General features: G+C 37.7%; 1 protein-coding gene across 1 annotated transcript; it reads right to left on the bottom strand.

Annotated features, from left to right (window-relative positions):
* Positions 1–212: 212 nt before the first annotated feature.
* LOC141630768 (uncharacterized) lies at positions 213–739 on the bottom strand. The gene is made up of 2 exons (XM_074443526.1): positions 682–739; positions 213–586 (listed from the first exon to the last, which is right to left on the bottom strand). Exons 1-2 carry the CDS (start codon positions 737–739, stop codon positions 213–215), a joined length of 432 nt encoding a protein of 143 aa, XP_074299627.1.
* Between the last annotated feature and the right edge of the window lie 16,087 nt (positions 740–16,826).

The raw sequence follows: 16,826 nt of genomic DNA, 5'->3' as shown, positions 1-16,826 counted from the left end.
CACTCCCCCTTAGCTATTTTATCAGCCCTGATATATGCAGGAATATAATTCCTCTGCCCTGGTTTTGGTGGATAAGTGGTGGTAACATTTTTGAGAGGGGCCATTTTTGGTGTGGGTAACAATGGAGATTGTTGAGAGGGTTGTTTGGAAAAAGAATTATAGGGTTTAGCAGAATGAGAATGAACTGTCAAACTAACCTGAATAGCATCTTCCTAACATCGAGCAAACTCTATTGCATCAGCCATATTAGTGGGTTTAAAAGCTCTAACAAATGGTTTTATGGTTGGCTTAAGACCCCCAATAAAACTGTCTAAAAAGAAATTATCAGGCAATAATGGATTCTTTTGTTGCATTAACCCTTTTAGTTGTTCAAACTCATCAATATATTGAGTTATGGAACTCGTTTGAACCAATTTATTAAAATTTTCCACAATATTATAGCTAAGATCATCCCTAAATCTTGCAGACAAATTAATTGCAAACTTTTCCCAAGCAACATTAGCATGAACAGATAAGTAGTTTGAAGCCCATAATTCAGCCTTGCCCACCATATTCAAACAAGCCATGTCCACTTTCTGAGAATCAGCTATTTTACATAAAGCAAAATATCTACTGCATTTTTGCACCCAAGTAACAACACCATTACCATCAAAAGAGGGAAAGTCAAGTTTAGGAACAAACCCAAGATTCCTGGTTGGGATCCCAGTTCCATGCCCAGATTCTGAAGTAAGAATTCCATTACTATCCCTTGCTTATTGAAGTTGGTGTTGAATATTCTGGAACATACCCATCATTTGTGTCATATTTTGGCATAATTGAGCGTTCGGTAGGGCTTGTTCATCCAATTTCTTCGCTTGTTCTTAAAGTTGTTGTTGTAAAGAAGTGACTTGACCCTCCATTTTCGATCGATTGCGTGTTGGCGCCAGGATAACCTATCTGATACCAATGATACAGGAGCTATGTGCTCAGCTGTATCAACCTTGTTTTAATGGTGAAAGTTTGAGAGAAGATACAAGAGAAGAGATAGAAAGAATTGAGAGAGAATTGTATTGATTATGAATGAATGAAGAAAATGATTACAAGATAACTATTTATAGAAATCTATATTTGGAAGAGTAACTGATTTTGTTATGACAGCTAAGTAATAACTAATTCTAACAGAATCTCAACAGAATTCCTAACAGAATTCCTCTAACTGTATCATTTCTACAGAGCACTTTCCACGAGTTCCAAATTGAGCCAAAAAGCCGAGTTTAATTCAAACAAAGTTCAAGATCATGGTTAAGGTAGAAAATAATGTTCATTTGACATTTTCATTTGTTATAGCATTGAGTTTGCAGTTAATCTTATTTTTTCTACTACTAATTTTGTCTCGCTAATTCTCAGTGTGGGAAGGTTATTCTAGTTCTCCTTGTTGCTTTAGAGTGATGGTTGTTAGAGGTGAGGATATAAAAGAGGGGTTGTGGTGTAGATGGTAATTAAGGGAGGGACTCGGAGTACTATTTTATTGGTTTAACAATGTTTTAAAGTGGGTGATGGGTAGCATAATTGAGTTCAACTGATCTTGATAGGTGAAATAAAGACCCAATACCTACCAAAATGAGTTCTCTATTCTGCTTGATTTTTTTTGATAGGATGATATGAAAAGTTGTTATAATAGGATAGTGATGGAGTGTAATACTCCACGTTAATTGAAAAGGTTCAGTGATAGGCTTAACTAACTAGTGCTTAAAGGGATTGAATGTACTACTCATATCAACAAAGTGCACTTTCTTTTATGGTCATCCATGTAAAAGAACTCCACAATTAAGCGTGCTTGTAACACCCCAATTTATTCAGAAGCCTTTAGGTAGACATCCCAAGTAAACGAGAGCGTTACCTTCTCGGTTTCTCGAGGTAATGAATAACAAAGTACAACAAACCAAAGTACTTTAGATAAAATTTAGCGATTACATGTTTATTACAAATTAAACCAACAAAACTCAACATAAAATTAATTACAACTCGCAGCGGAAATAAATAAAGTGAATAATAAATCTATATGAGCTAGACTTCTAGGTAGACTGGCGGAGTCCTCAAGCATCCCTATAAGCTCCCAAGTCAGCTAATCTTAAGTACCTATCAAATCTGCTCTCCGGTTACGGTTCATCACAGGTGTTCACGAATACACTGTCAACCACGAGGTTGAGTAGGATAAAATACGTCATAATTATAAAGCAACAATTCAGTCTCGCTATTGTCAACATGTCATATCTCAACATCAACTGTCCACATCATCCACTAGAGATTAAGCCTGAGGCCTTCCAATTAATCACACACGTTATCCACCAGAGACTAAGCTTGGGGCAATCCAATATACATTCACATTATCCACCAGAGACATGGTCTGCAGAACCAGCCTGGGGCCATCCAATACTCACAATCCATTCTCAACAACTTCCATACATAACATAGGAAATTCAACCAATCTATTATAACAGCTCAATTTCAATTATAATAATCCTTGTCATGACAATATATCAAATCTCAACAACAATTATCATATTCCATGCTCAAGTCAATTTAAACAGACACAGTTAAGATGAGTATATTATCCTACATGGCAAGCAAATCCCATAACAGCAATTCGAGTAAATAGAAATCCAATTAACACAACTTCCCACAAATTCGTTACCTAGACAAGTAATTATTATAATTACTAATTGTACAATTTAACTTGTTTATATAAATTAATTATATTCATTAGTTATAATTACGCAAATGGCCTTAATTAAAATCCGTCTTTAACAATTACCCAAACACCCAATTCAAATCCCAAGAACACCCGCATAAACCCGTCTCGGTAATTAACCAAATATCCCTCATAACCCATAGTTTAAACAATGTTAAACTTCCCACAAACACCCCCGTTAAAACCTCGACATACCCATGACAACACCACCATCTCAGCCCCACCGTGACCACTAACTCTACCACGACTGACCACCACCACCTTGCCTGACCAATACCAGCAAAATCACCACACTCGGCTGCCAAATATGAGCCCTAACAACAACAACAAACGACACCAACAATACCGAAAACCCGACACCATCAGCTCCACCGTGGTCAACCGCCTGCACCACGATGGTCACCTCCTAACACCACCAGCACAATCGAACCTAGCTACCAACCAACAACCCTCGCCCTAAACCCACCAGGTAACCACGACCTACAACCACCCCTCAAACCCGACAACAAAACTCAACCCAACACCTACACAACACCACTACACCTCTGGCCACCACCGCCATCACCACTGACCAACGGTGCCTCCAGGGGTGGTCCCACCTCCTCTCGACCTATCTGCAACACCACAACCACCACCCATCACCGACAGCAAAACAACAAACAATTCTTCCTCTATTTTGCGAAATTCCGGCCACCATCACCTCAAAAGCCACCCCTGGCCCCCCACGACCACCCAACATGGTCGACCAACCACCCTGATACCAACCCCAGCCCAGGTCTGGTCTGAGTCAGGTGCGTCATGGGCAAAAAATCGAGTCTTATATATTGTTTAAGCCAACAAACACCACCACAAAACCCCGGTCAAACACCCCCTCTTTGACAGTCAACGACGGTCCAACATGCGATCGGTCACCCCCTGGTGTCCCACGGTCAAGGTCACGGTCCTAGCTAGTCTAGAGGCGGTCTAATGTATGAGTTATATCAATCTTAAGGTGAGTATGTTATGAGACGATTAGAAAATTACCTTGTGACGATCTCATAGCTAGTTCGCCCTTCTCTTTTCTCTTATGTGAATTATTTGTGTTTTATGGTGAGTAAGGTCTATTTATATAGGTAGGTCATAGGGTATAAGGAATCAATTAGAAAACTATGTAATTATCATATTATTACTATTATACAAATACAATTATTATTATTATTATTATTATTATTATTATTATTACTATTACTATTAATATTATTATTATTATTATTATTATTATTATTATTAATACTATTATACAAATACGATTATTATTATTATTATTATTATTATTATTATTATTATTATTATTATTATTATTATTATTATTTTAATTATTATTATTTTAATTATTATTATTATTATTATTATTTTAATTATTATTATTATTATTATTATTATTATTATTATTATTATTATTATGATAATTATGATTATTATTAGTATTATTACTATTACTATTATTATGATTATGATTATGATTATGATTATTATGATGTTGATTATTATTATTATTATTATTATTATTAATATTATTATTAATATTATTATTATTATTATTATTATTATTATTATTATTATTATTATTATTATTGTTACTGTTATTATTATTGTTATTATTATTGTTATTGTTATTGTTATTGTTATGATGATTATTATGATTACTATTATTATTATTATTATTATTATTATTATTATTATTATTATTATTATTATTATTATTATTGTTATTATTATTATTATTATTATTATTATTATTATTATTATTATTATTATTGTTATTGTTATTGTTATTGTTATTGTTATTGTTATTGTTATTGTTATTGTTATTGTTATTGTTATTGTTATTGTTATTGTTATTGTTATTGTTATTGTTATTGTTATTGTTATTGTTATTGTTATTGTTATTGTTATTGTTATTGTTATTGTTATTGTTATTGTTATTGTTATTGTTATTGTTATTGTTATTGTTATTGTTATTGTTATTGTTATTGTTATTGTTATTGTTATTGTTATGATGATTATTATGATTATTATGATTATTATTATTATTATTATTATTATTATTATTATTATTATTATTATTATTATTATTATTATTATTATTATTATTATTATTATTATTATTATTATTATTATTATAAAGGGATGCGCGCAGCTTTCATTAAAATAAGAATAAAAGTTTACATGAAATTGGTGGGGAGCCGAGAGACAATCTGGGCTCCCACACCCTTAGCAATAGCAAAGCTAAGTCTAGTAAAAATGTAAGCGGCCACCCGAGCCCCAAAGATCCCGAGATACCGAGAATTTCTGGATCCGCTTGAGCAAGGCAACAGCATCCGAACCCAGCTCCCCAAGTGAAGAGAAGGAGAAAGGAAGGAAACCATAACCCGCTATCGCGCACAAATCCCCATACTTAGCACACTTTCGCTGAGCAGCATCAGCGACAACCCGGCCCGGCACAAAATCTGCCAACCCAGTCTGAGTCAAAGGTGAAGAACCTGTCAGGTCGACGCACACATCACGCCCCCTGTCCCAAGAATAAAGTAATAAATCCGCAGGACGAAGAGAGCCACCATGCCCATCAACCAAACCGATATCAACCTCCTTCCCCGCAGTAATACCAGATCTATAGCAGATGTCGAAAAGAGTGTCCCGGACAAGGTTATGCCGATGTTTAACGCCCACAGTACCAGTACAAGAAACAGCGTGGTCCCCAAAAACATCACCAAAGAAAAACCCGAGAGCAAGCAGACAGGGCCTAGATACCGTGAATAACGGAACACCCGACGATACCCCAAAGACACTCCGGTAAGTCCTCCCGTTCATAGTCCGCCCCAACCCCGAGATAGGAACCGCACGTAACCAATCGAGGAGTGAGAACCCGCCGAGACTCGCCATAAGGCAAGCCGGGCGCGGTGTCAAGGAGAAAACAGACTCGAGGCAACAAAGAACCGTCGTGAAATAAATATCTGCCAATTTCTTCATAAGTTTGGGGGCAACAATTTCACTAGGGTGACCTAATATGTCGAACCCGTAGTCGCAGAAACACTGCGCGGCATCATCAAAAGCAGGCCAGCAGCTACAATACCGGAAGGGCCGAGGAGCTTAGCCTCGCAACCCAAAGAGATCGCAAGCGGGACGCAATAAAAGCATAAAATAAAACATCTCCCGCCGCATAGACACCAAGACCACCAAGATGAAAAGGGAAAGTAGCAAGCGCCACCGCTAATCCCCAAAACCCGGCCCCGACGCGGTGACAATACGTTCCAAGCTAGAACGAAGAGCGGCATCAAAAGGAAGATGGACAGACCCAAAAACACTAGGGGAGCAAGTACGAAGGGAGAAGTAGAGCTTAGAGATACCAGTACAAGCTCGAAGAAGAAGCAACTCGCATTGCGGGTCCTCAATCCTCGCAACCAAGTCCATTAGCTCAATGGTCTTAGTTACTCTCGTCGCCACAATCTCGCCGCTAAAACCAGGACAAGTACTGACAGGTCCTCCCAAAACTGTAACACCACGCAAAGGTCGAGAAATAGAAGTGGGGAAAACCCCAGGAAGCCGACTCCGGGGATCCTAAACAGGCCAAAAGACCTCCGTCTTGGAGACATTAAGATGCAATCCAAAAAGAGGGCCATCCAACCTAATCAGGTCCAAAACCTTCCCCACCTCCAAAGTATCTCCCACAATGGTGCCATCATCTAAGTACCAGGCCTGCAAAGTGAGATCAAAAGTGTCCCGGATCTTGCAAACCAAAGGATGCAAAACCAACGCGAAAAGCAAAGGCCCCAAAGGATCACCTGCCGAACACCCCCGACAAGACCACAAGCAGTGCTCCCCATAAAAAAGGCGGGCCGGGCTGGAATAACAAAACTCCACCCAACGGGAGAGAGTCGGGCACCGACGGCGGACCTCCTGAAGCATGGTCGAACGGTCAACAAGGTTGAACGCATTCTGGAAATCAACCAAAGAACATAGAAAGCCCCACTGCTCCCCCGAGCCTCAATGAGCCGGTTCAAGGCATGCAAGATAGCCTCTCCTCCACCGGACACACCCACCCCGAATCAAGCCTATCAAAATAAGAAGATAAGGACGGGCCAACCATAGAAGCACCAACCTTAGAGACAAGCCGTCTCCGGACTGCACCGACAACAATAGACGAACTCCACCACCCGGTTTAACGAGTGGTGTGAGAGGGGCGCCGGCAATGTACTCACCCGCAGGAAGAGGGCACCGACCCTCAAGAAAAAGATTAACCACCCTAGTAATAGAAGTGATCAAATCATCGGAGATAGCCACAAAGAGCGCCACTCAAACAAACCCATAAGGTGTCAAGGGCACGAAACCATCCCTCCCACAAGAAGTACCACGAGGGAAGCTCCGAATCATATCCAAGACCACCGCGGAAGAGGCAACCAGAGGATGATGATCCCCAGGCAGAGGAGGCAATGAAGGAGGCGGGCGACAGGATGCTTCTCACGCAGGGCCACGAGAGTGGCATCGGAGTAGGGGCGACCCTGAGGAAGAAAGCACTCGTCATGTGCGACAGCGTAGAATGGCCATCTCGATATCTTCCGCCGGCATTGGCGGAGGTTAAGGTCACTCAAATCGAGATCCTCATCCACGTAAAAAGAAGAAGGACCCTCATCAAAGCACTTCGTAATAACCGCAAACCCCCAGGCGTCCCCAAGCAAGAATAGCCCCGGCAATACTCTCCTCCCGATGCCGACGCCGAATAGCGATCCGACACTCATGATTACTCCGAGGAGCGAAAGTCCTGAGCAAACAAAGAGGTAAAGCAAGCAAACGAACCCAGCGGGAGAGATCACTAGGGGCATCAAACACCGCATCCAAGGCCCCTTTCAAAGCCCGAGCAAACCCAAGACGGCACTTAGGAGGAATAGATTTCACAAAGGTCGAAGGCCCAAAGACAAAGAAACGATCCAACGAAGATATAGACCACCGAACGAGCTCCACACTATCATCAGAAGAAACCGAAGTAGAAGGAGCCAAAGGTCTCGGAATACCATAAATATGGAAGGTGTAAATGCCATCAACACACCCCGGATGCTCCACAATATCACCCCGATTATGCCGACATCTAGCACCAAGAGTATGGGTCATAAAACACACCCCACACAACCAGAGCCCCATCCGTCTCAAAGAACTCTCGGCATTGGAATAAACAAATCAAACCATCGAAAGAGTCTGCACGTAAGGTCCAACGCCCCGTCATGACAATGTCGGTCCTGCAAATGTTTCTTCCAAGCTGCCTTTGTAAGGCCCTTACCGAAACCATCCCGACACCCATGAAGACTCGAAAAGGGACAATGGTACCGCACAAGCTCAGGCATGAAAGGACAAAAACCCAACACCCTCCTCGCACACAGCGGCGTTGAACGGCTAAGGACGACCAACACACCAACCAAAACAATAATGGTTGACAAAACAGCCCTAAAAATCCGTACAACCCAAACTCCCAAAAGCCCTACAAAACGCACAACCCAAACTCCCAAAGACAACTTACACTACAACCTGACCCCACACACGGCAGAGGTGGCAGCGGTCGAACACCAGACCGGAGCACCAGACCGTAACAAGGCCCAAACCGTGAAGTAAGCAAAGGAAAAAAAAACAGGAAAAGAAAAGAAAAGAAAGGAAACTGACCGGAGTAAGGGCAATGGCAGCGCTAGCAACCACCACAGCAATGGCGGTGACTTGAGGTCGGAATACCAGTGGGTGGTGGCGTAGGTTGACAACCGTCGCAAAACAGGCGACAATGCCACCTGAAAATGCAAAACGCTGCACGATCCCCTCACAACAGCGGCAGCCACCGCAGGAACCACCGACAACAACTCCCCCTGACCGGCGACGTGAGGTCTAAAGGTCGATGTGGGGTGGTTGTTGGCGTCCAACGGCGGAAGAAAAACAAAAGGGAAACGGAACCCTAATCTGAAACACCACAAAAACGCAACCCTAAAGCGCAGAAACCAACAACCGCCACTAACCACAGCCCTTGCCGACGACGGCGACGAGAGCCGGCCTGAGATGACGATGATGGTGGTGATGGTGGTGGTCTAGGGTCAGCACAGGCGGTGGTGATGATGAGCGCAAGATCGCACGTTCCCCTCTCCCTCTCCTCTCTCAAATTATTATTATTATTATTATTATTATTATTATTATTATTATTATTATTATTATTATTATTATTATTATTATTATTATTATTATTATTATTATGATGATGATGATGATGATTATGATTATTATGATTATTATTAGTATTATTACTATTATTATTATTATTATTATTATTATTATTATGTTGATTATTATTATTATTATTATTATTATTATTATTATTATTATTATTGTTATTATTATTATTATTATTGTTATTGTTATTATTGTTATTGTTGTTATTGTTATTGTTGTTATTGTTGTTGTTATTGTTATTGTTATTGTTATTGTTATTGTTATTGTTATTGTTATTGTTATTGTTATTGTTATTGTTATTGTTATTGTTATTGTTATTGTTATTGTTATTGTTATTGTTATTGTTATTGTTATTGTTATGATGATTATTATGATTGTTATGATTATTATGATTATGATGACTGTTATGATTACTATTATGATTATTATTATTATTATTATTATTATTATTATTATTATTATTTTTTTTATTTTTTTTTTATTATTATGCGCGCAGCTTTCATTATAATAAAAATAAAATGTTTACATGAAATTGGTGGGGAGCCGAGAGACAATCTGGGCTCCCACACCCTTAGCAATAGTAAAGCTAATACGAGTAAAAATGTAAGCGGCTACCCGAGCCCCAAAGATCCCGAGATACCGAGAATTTCGATCCGCTGAGCAAGGCAACAAAGATCAAACTCAACTCCCCGAGTGAAGAGAAAGAGAAAGGTAGGAAACCATAACCCGCTACCGCGCACAAATCCCCATACTTAGCACACTTTCGCCGAGCAAGATTGGCCGACAACCCGCCCGACAAAATCGCAAACCCGAGTCGAGTCAAAGGTGAAGAACCTGTCAGGTCGACGCACACATCACGCCCCCTGTCCCAAGAATAAAGCAATAAATCCGCAGGACGAAGAGAGCCACCATGCCCATCAACCAAACCGATATTATTATTATTATTATTATTATTATTATTATTATTATTATTATTATTATTATTATTATTATTATTATTATTATTATTATTATTATTATTATTATTATTATTATTATTATTAGATTTCGATCATATGAGAATGGCACAAGCGTGAGAACGCGCGTCGTTGGATCTTGTCCACCCTTGCTAATCTAAGGGCCTATAACGCGCGCCGCTTTACCAAAACTTGAGGGCTTTGTCTTTTTTTTTCACCAAATTTACCTCGCGCTTCTTCGTTAAGCTTTCAACCATGGATTCCGACCTTCTTTGTTAAGCTTTCAACTATTTCTCTCTCCATATTCTCTGTGGAGTTGCATTTTCGTCTTCTCGTTGGATTTTCTCTTACCTATTTCACATGAAGGTAAGTACTATTTAGCTTCAAGCTTTTCTCGATTTCGTCCTTAATTTATGTAACTCTACCGTAATCTAAATTAATGTTTCTTATGTTTATTTTGCTTGGATTATTCATTTTATTGATGAATTTTGAGTTCAATATTGTTTTTAAAATCGAAATTTGCGTTTTCATTTGCATGCTATCATAATTTGTATTTGTCGCATTGTTTGTTGATTTCGTAACTTGCTTATACATTTCGATTTGTTTGTTGTTTTTTAGTTTGATCTAATTTGTGCTTTTTTGAATTTTTGTTGAATTTAAAGTACTTTTAACGTAAGTAGCATCAATTTAAGACCACATGCAAAAGGTCATAATTACGTGCACATTATTGTTGTAGATCATGTACATTTCAATAAAACTGATAGGACATTTCTTCGTGAAACGTGTACAACACAACAGAACTGATTAATATTACATGGAAAACTACTTTCAGTTATTGAAGCGCAAAGGCGATCCCGAACTCGTTACACGCCGTATTTCTCCGAGGTTGAACAACCTCGCCACTCTGATGATCCTACTCCAACGTTCTCCCGTATTACCACCCGGATGTCACCTAAAAGTTTTGTTGATGTCCTTCGATACCTTGATTACAATCAATGGTGTGCTCTGAAAGAGATTGGTTTTTCTTCATTGTTTTGGCTAAGGGTTACAAATCTTCCTTTACGCCTTGGTTATTAGTTAATTGAGAACTACAACCCGTATTCGGATTTCATCATTCTACCTGATAAACAGCGCTTTCGTGTTTCTGCTTCTTGTATTCATGATGCTGTTGGCCTCCCAATTGGAGGAAAACCTGTTTTACTTTCATGCTGTAGTTATGAAGATGCAGAATGTGATGCGTTTTACGCGCATTGGAAAGCTCAATTTCATGTTGATGGTCAAGTGGATATCAAGACCCTTGCAGAGCATATTATTTGTCATGATGATTACAGTGATCAATTTAAGATTAATTTTGTGGTGCTTGTTGTGTCTTTGTTAATGCGCAATAATCGGCCGTCATCAATCACCATGTACTAAAATCATCGCCGAGGAATGTGTCCGCCATTGGTCAGCTTGATTGGTGTCAATTTGTCATGGAGAGTTTGCGGTATAACACAAAGGATTGGGTCAAGAAGGGGAAGAAGAATCACTTTGGTGGACCTCTCCTGTTTCTAATGGTACAAATCTTCTGAGTTACATTTATTGTTAGTTATTATGGTTTTAAAACCTGCCATTTTCCAGTCATAATCCTGTTTTCACTTGCAGCTTGTTTATGTTGACCGTGTTGTCCATGAAAAACGATTCGTAGAAAGAGATTACTATACTCTTTTGAATTGGACATCTGTTGCACTTTTCTCAAGGGAAAAGCGAGAGATGGAAGTCGGTCGATTTGGTCTTGGTCGTGTAAAAGGTCGATTGATGGAAAGAATTAGATTTTCTAATCCATGTAGACAAGTGGTTGAAAAAGTACGGAGAGTGTCGAGGGATGTTAGTACTGATACAAAATCTCCAATTTCATACTCGTCTCCGGAGGTATATCCATTGATTCTCGAAGTATTCACTATTCCTTTTCAAGATTCACTTTAAAATATTTTCTTTGTACCTTCATAGTACTAAAGATGTACCTTCATAGTACTAAATATGTACCTTCATACATGTGCCTTGTCCAGAGTTTGTAGATGACTACACCGTGTCAAAGAAAGAGAGTCATGTAAGATATGGTTGTGTTAGATGAGAAATACGCGGTTGGTTTGCAATGTTTCCAGGTGAAGAGTGTGTCAAACAGCCCATTCGAACTCGAATTTGTATATTTGACATATGGTGGTGGTACCGAAGATGTGTCGTGTGCACCACCGTGGGAATCCAACACACTAGATGAGGATGAACAGTTTATTGTCAGTAGCAAATGCAAATGAAAGCGTACAAATTGAAACTTGCTCGTGCTAAACACAAAGAACAATGTGCTAAGTGGAGAAATTCATTTGTACCTGTCACTGGTGAATTTTCATTCGATCTAGGGTGGAGAAAGACTTTGCTGAGAGTGAGGCAAGGTTAGCCGCAGCTAAAGGGGTTAAACGGGATCGCCGTGTCACCGTAAATCTTCTTCACTACCAAAAGGGTTCATTTCATGGCAAGTCCTTCTTATATACCTCTATCCAAAGAACAAGCAACAATATCATCTCGTTTTGATCCGTTGTTTTCTCGCTATCCAAGATGACACCAATGTGTTAACACCTCTTATCATGGTGCACCTTCAAGTGGTCGATTATGTTTTCAAAGGACCGGGCACTAACAATCGTCGTTGCAGGTAATCTAAAATGTGTACTTGCTAAATTACCATTTTGTGTATGTCATTTTCAGTGTTTCACACCTGACAAGTAATTTGTTATATTTTTTGCTCTAGTGAGCACTTATATTCGTACACGACTTATTTTGCAACGCGAATGCATTTGTGGTCATTAAACCCATCTGAACATGTTTCGAGTGTTGTAATTGATTGCTGGTCATCATATTTGAATTGTAAAGAGGAAGAAAACAATCTTGGTACTCCGAAGCGGTTCTTTTTTACCACGCTTGTGCATGTAAGTACATTTACATACACTCTTAAATGCTGTGTGTAATATGTATTTTGAAATATTGTACTTCCTCTTTTCACATTTTTCCCATGCAATCAGATTAGCGAAACCCACCCAGTTTAAGTGATGAAAAAATTTATGAATTATTCGAGGCTCGTGTAAAAATGGAGTTGCAGCTTTTCCTGAATAGACATAGCTTCAATCGCACTCGTAAGTTGTTATTGTTTGCTTGACATACTTTGCAATTTTCTTTGCCATTGTTGTATTGCATTTTTTAAAAATTGAGACATACTATTATCGCATAAGTCCTTTCTTTTTTTGATTAATTCCAACTACTAAACTCATTTGAACCTCAACTTGTATATACCCATTTTATATTAAAAAATTGATTAGGCCAAAGTAGGATAAATGGCCATTTAACACAATGTTAATGCTATAATTTCTCAATGTACTTTCTAAACGTACTAAATGTACTTTTTAAACATTTACAATGTTAATGTTGTAATTTCTCAATGTGGGGAATATCTAATATGCATGAGCAATTGCAACTATATGCACACGTTGGGAACATAGACCATGAGTCATACTATCATTCCATGTCTGCATTCTGCTTTTGTTTTATTTCAACGCTTGAGTCAAAGGGAATTTTCTTTGCGTTTGTATTAAATAAGGTCACTTTATATTGCAATGTACTGTTCTCATTTTTTACATGTGCCTCATTATTAGTTAAAATGTACCCTTTGAAGAGTTTGACTGTACTTATGGTTGTACGTCATTTGTTTTGTAATTTCAGTTTTTTTTCCCAATTGTAAACGAGAAACACTTTTTCTTATACGTGGTTGACCTGGTGAGGAAGCGTTTCGTCATTCTTGACAACTCACTCTCAGATGAAGATGCCATCAAGAAATATGGTGTATCTCCACCGTTAATGATATGTTTGAATTTGACACATTTTTGTTGTTCTATTGACTTTTGACTATTAGTCACGCTTAACACTGGTTTACAATGTTTTGTCATAGATTGATGTTTTTGGAAGGTTTTGGGTGAGAACCCAAAACTTCTCGACTCTAGCAACATTGTGTTGGCTATGGATCCCATTGTTGCAAAGCTTAGTTGGAGAAATAACTACAATGTTGATGACTGTGGTATATACACAATGAGACACATGGAAACATTTATGGGATTAATTTCTTGGAAATGTGGCCTGATGAAAAATGATGTGAGTGTTGGTTCTTATTTTAAAGAAATTCATGTTCATTGTGTTTTGCCTATCTTGTTAATTGTTGGCTTCTGCTTTTGCAAATGAGCGTGCTTAAAGTGTTACGATACAAATATCTATGCACATTACTTATGTTCGAGCACAACGATTGCCATGAAATCTTTGCCGATCATGCGAAGAAGGGTCATTTCTCTAAAGCTAGTGATTACATTTAATGTTCGATATTATCTACGCAGATGTTAGAATTTGTCCGATGACATCCCCTGTCATGTAGTATGATGTTTTAAATTCTAGTGTACGTTAGTATGTGTAATGATTTGTAATTGCATAAGCAAAATGTTGAATTTGTGAACCAATGTTTTGTTGCACTTAATTAAAGTACTTTTTTGTCTATTTTTGGCGTGCTATTTACTTGAACGTTATTATCTCCTTGAATAGCGACTTATGATGTACTCAATTAGCAAAATAATATAATGTACATTTCAGTGTCCGTTTAAATCTCTTTTGTAAAACAAAGACATGCACATTATAAACATACATAATGGACATTTGAATTAAATTGAAAGCACATTTATTTCTATTATACATTGAAAACAGGGAAATAGGTCTAAAATCACGTCAAAGATCTATCTATAGCGACATCATAATCTAAGTATATGAATGTACTTTTGAAGTTTTCTATCTTATTAAACGATCACATGCATTACAATTTAATTAATATTTCATGTTCTTTTTAAAATAATTTAATGTACCTTTAAATATAATATAATGTACATTTTCCAAAAAGTGCTTAATGATATTTTAGTTGCACCTAATTATCAAAACATGCACATTATGAATATAGATAATGGACATTTTAATTAAACTGTTTAGATAAATTACATAATATATACAAAGTGTAAACAGAAAACCTGTTTAATAAATCACAAAGATCTATTTTTAATCCCTTCCCAAAAAATGGGTTCACTCGCCCCTTGTTGGGTGTCTTTGGGTCTTGCAGCTATACAAACCACACATAAGGGAAAGGGTTTAGAGTTGGATTAGGTGGATTCGCGGTAGCGGTCTGCCTAATGCAACCCTAAACGCTTTCCCGTCCCATTTTAGGATACCTGACCCCCTAGATTTAATCCCGTCCCCAACAAGGGTTCAGTCGCCCCCTCTAGGGTGTCTTTTGGTCTTGCGGCCGTTCATAATCCAACCGTAAACCCTTTCCCATGTCGTTCTAGGATACTTGGTCCCCTAGTTTTAATCCCGCCCCAACAAGCGTTCACTCGGCCCCTCTATCGTGTCTTTTGATCTTGTGGTCGTTCGTAATCCAACAACTTGATCTAATTTGTACATTATGAATGTCAAAAAAGTACATTTAGGACTTTTAGAAAATACATTGACAAATTATAACATTACCATTGTGTTAAATGGCCATATATCCTAATTTGACCTAATCTGAAGTTTTAAATTATAAAATGGGTATATAAAAGTAGAGGTTCAAATGGTTCTAGTAGTTGGAATAAACAAAAAAAGAAAAATAAAATAAAAAATGGACTTGTGGAATTATAGTATGACCCAATTTTAAAAAAAAAAACGCCACTTTAAACTTCTTCTCTTTAATATCTTATTACTTTTTGATAAACTCACAATTAAATTGTACCTGCACGTTTTCTCATTCTCAGATCGTTCATTTACTCTTATCGCTCTCTATCGGAATGAAGGTTATACTTTTTGCCTTTAATTATTTGCTAAAAACAACTGTGTTTACTTTTCATCCGCTTCAATTTTACATAGTTTCCTTAGTCATGTTAATGTTCAAGAGGTTCATTATAAATCAGTCCTAATATTATTTCTCAGGTGCATCAATATGTCTAAATTTATACGCATTGTTTCCTAATGATTTTGATGTACTTTGCTATGGCTTAATATTTTTAAATGTTTAGGATGTATTTTCTTCATGTACTTTTTTAATGTTTAGCATTTACTTTCTGGATACGTGTCCTTCATATCAATATGTCGGAATTTATACGAATTGTTTGCTAATGATTTTTATGTAGTTTGTTACTAATGTTTAGCATTGACTTTCTGGATACCTGTGCTTCATATTAATATGTCGGAATTTGTACACATTATTTCCTAATAATTTTGATGTTCTTTGCTATGACTTAATATTTAGGATGTATTTTCTTCATGTACTTTCTTAATGTTTAGCATGTTCTTTCTGGATATCTGTATTTTTAAAGGCTTTATGTTTCTGTCTTATATGTTTTTTTTTTCTTTTTCTTTTTAAAAAAAAACATTTAAAACTGAAGAACACAGATGTCACTATGGTTGTGCAAATCACCCGATTCACCTCTCGTTTGTCAACCTCAATCAAGATTCACCACAGACTCTTCTTCTCGCGAGATAATTGAAGTTTCTGATAGTCCTACAATAGGAGTAGTACATCATCCTAGCATTTGTCATACTTTACAAACAGTTGACAAAAATATTCTTCACATTGCGATAATTGATGTTCCCGACAGCCCTACAATAGACGAGATTGTTAATCGTCCTAGAGTTCGCCGCACTTCGTGTAGCATCTTAAAAACTCCTCTTATCCTTTGTTGATTGATGTTCCCGACAGCCCCATTGAAGATGGGATTGTTGATCCATCTTGTAATCGGCCAGGCATTAAACAGACTAGAGGGACAAACATGACATTGTTAGGGCTACCTTAGGAACAAGTCAAAAAGCGTAAG

Source organism: Silene latifolia, chromosome Y, assembly GCF_048544455.1.
Source record: "Silene latifolia isolate original U9 population chromosome Y, ASM4854445v1, whole genome shotgun sequence".
NCBI lineage: Eukaryota > Viridiplantae > Streptophyta > Magnoliopsida > Caryophyllales > Caryophyllaceae > Silene > Silene latifolia.
Note: the sequence above shows the minus strand (reverse complement) of the source record. Positions and strands in the feature narration are given on the sequence as shown.

What these genes read in the sequence shown, in the direction of transcription:
- LOC141630768 (XM_074443526.1), bottom strand. Translation starts at nt 739, where the DNA reads ATGGAATTCTTACTTCAGAATCTGGGCATGGAACTGGGATCCCAACCA. An exon ending in ATCCCAACCAGGAATCTTGG is followed by an intron (nt 587 to 681) that starts GTTTGTTCCTAA and finishes TATGTAAAATAG; the next exon opens with CTGATTCTCAGAAAGTGGAC.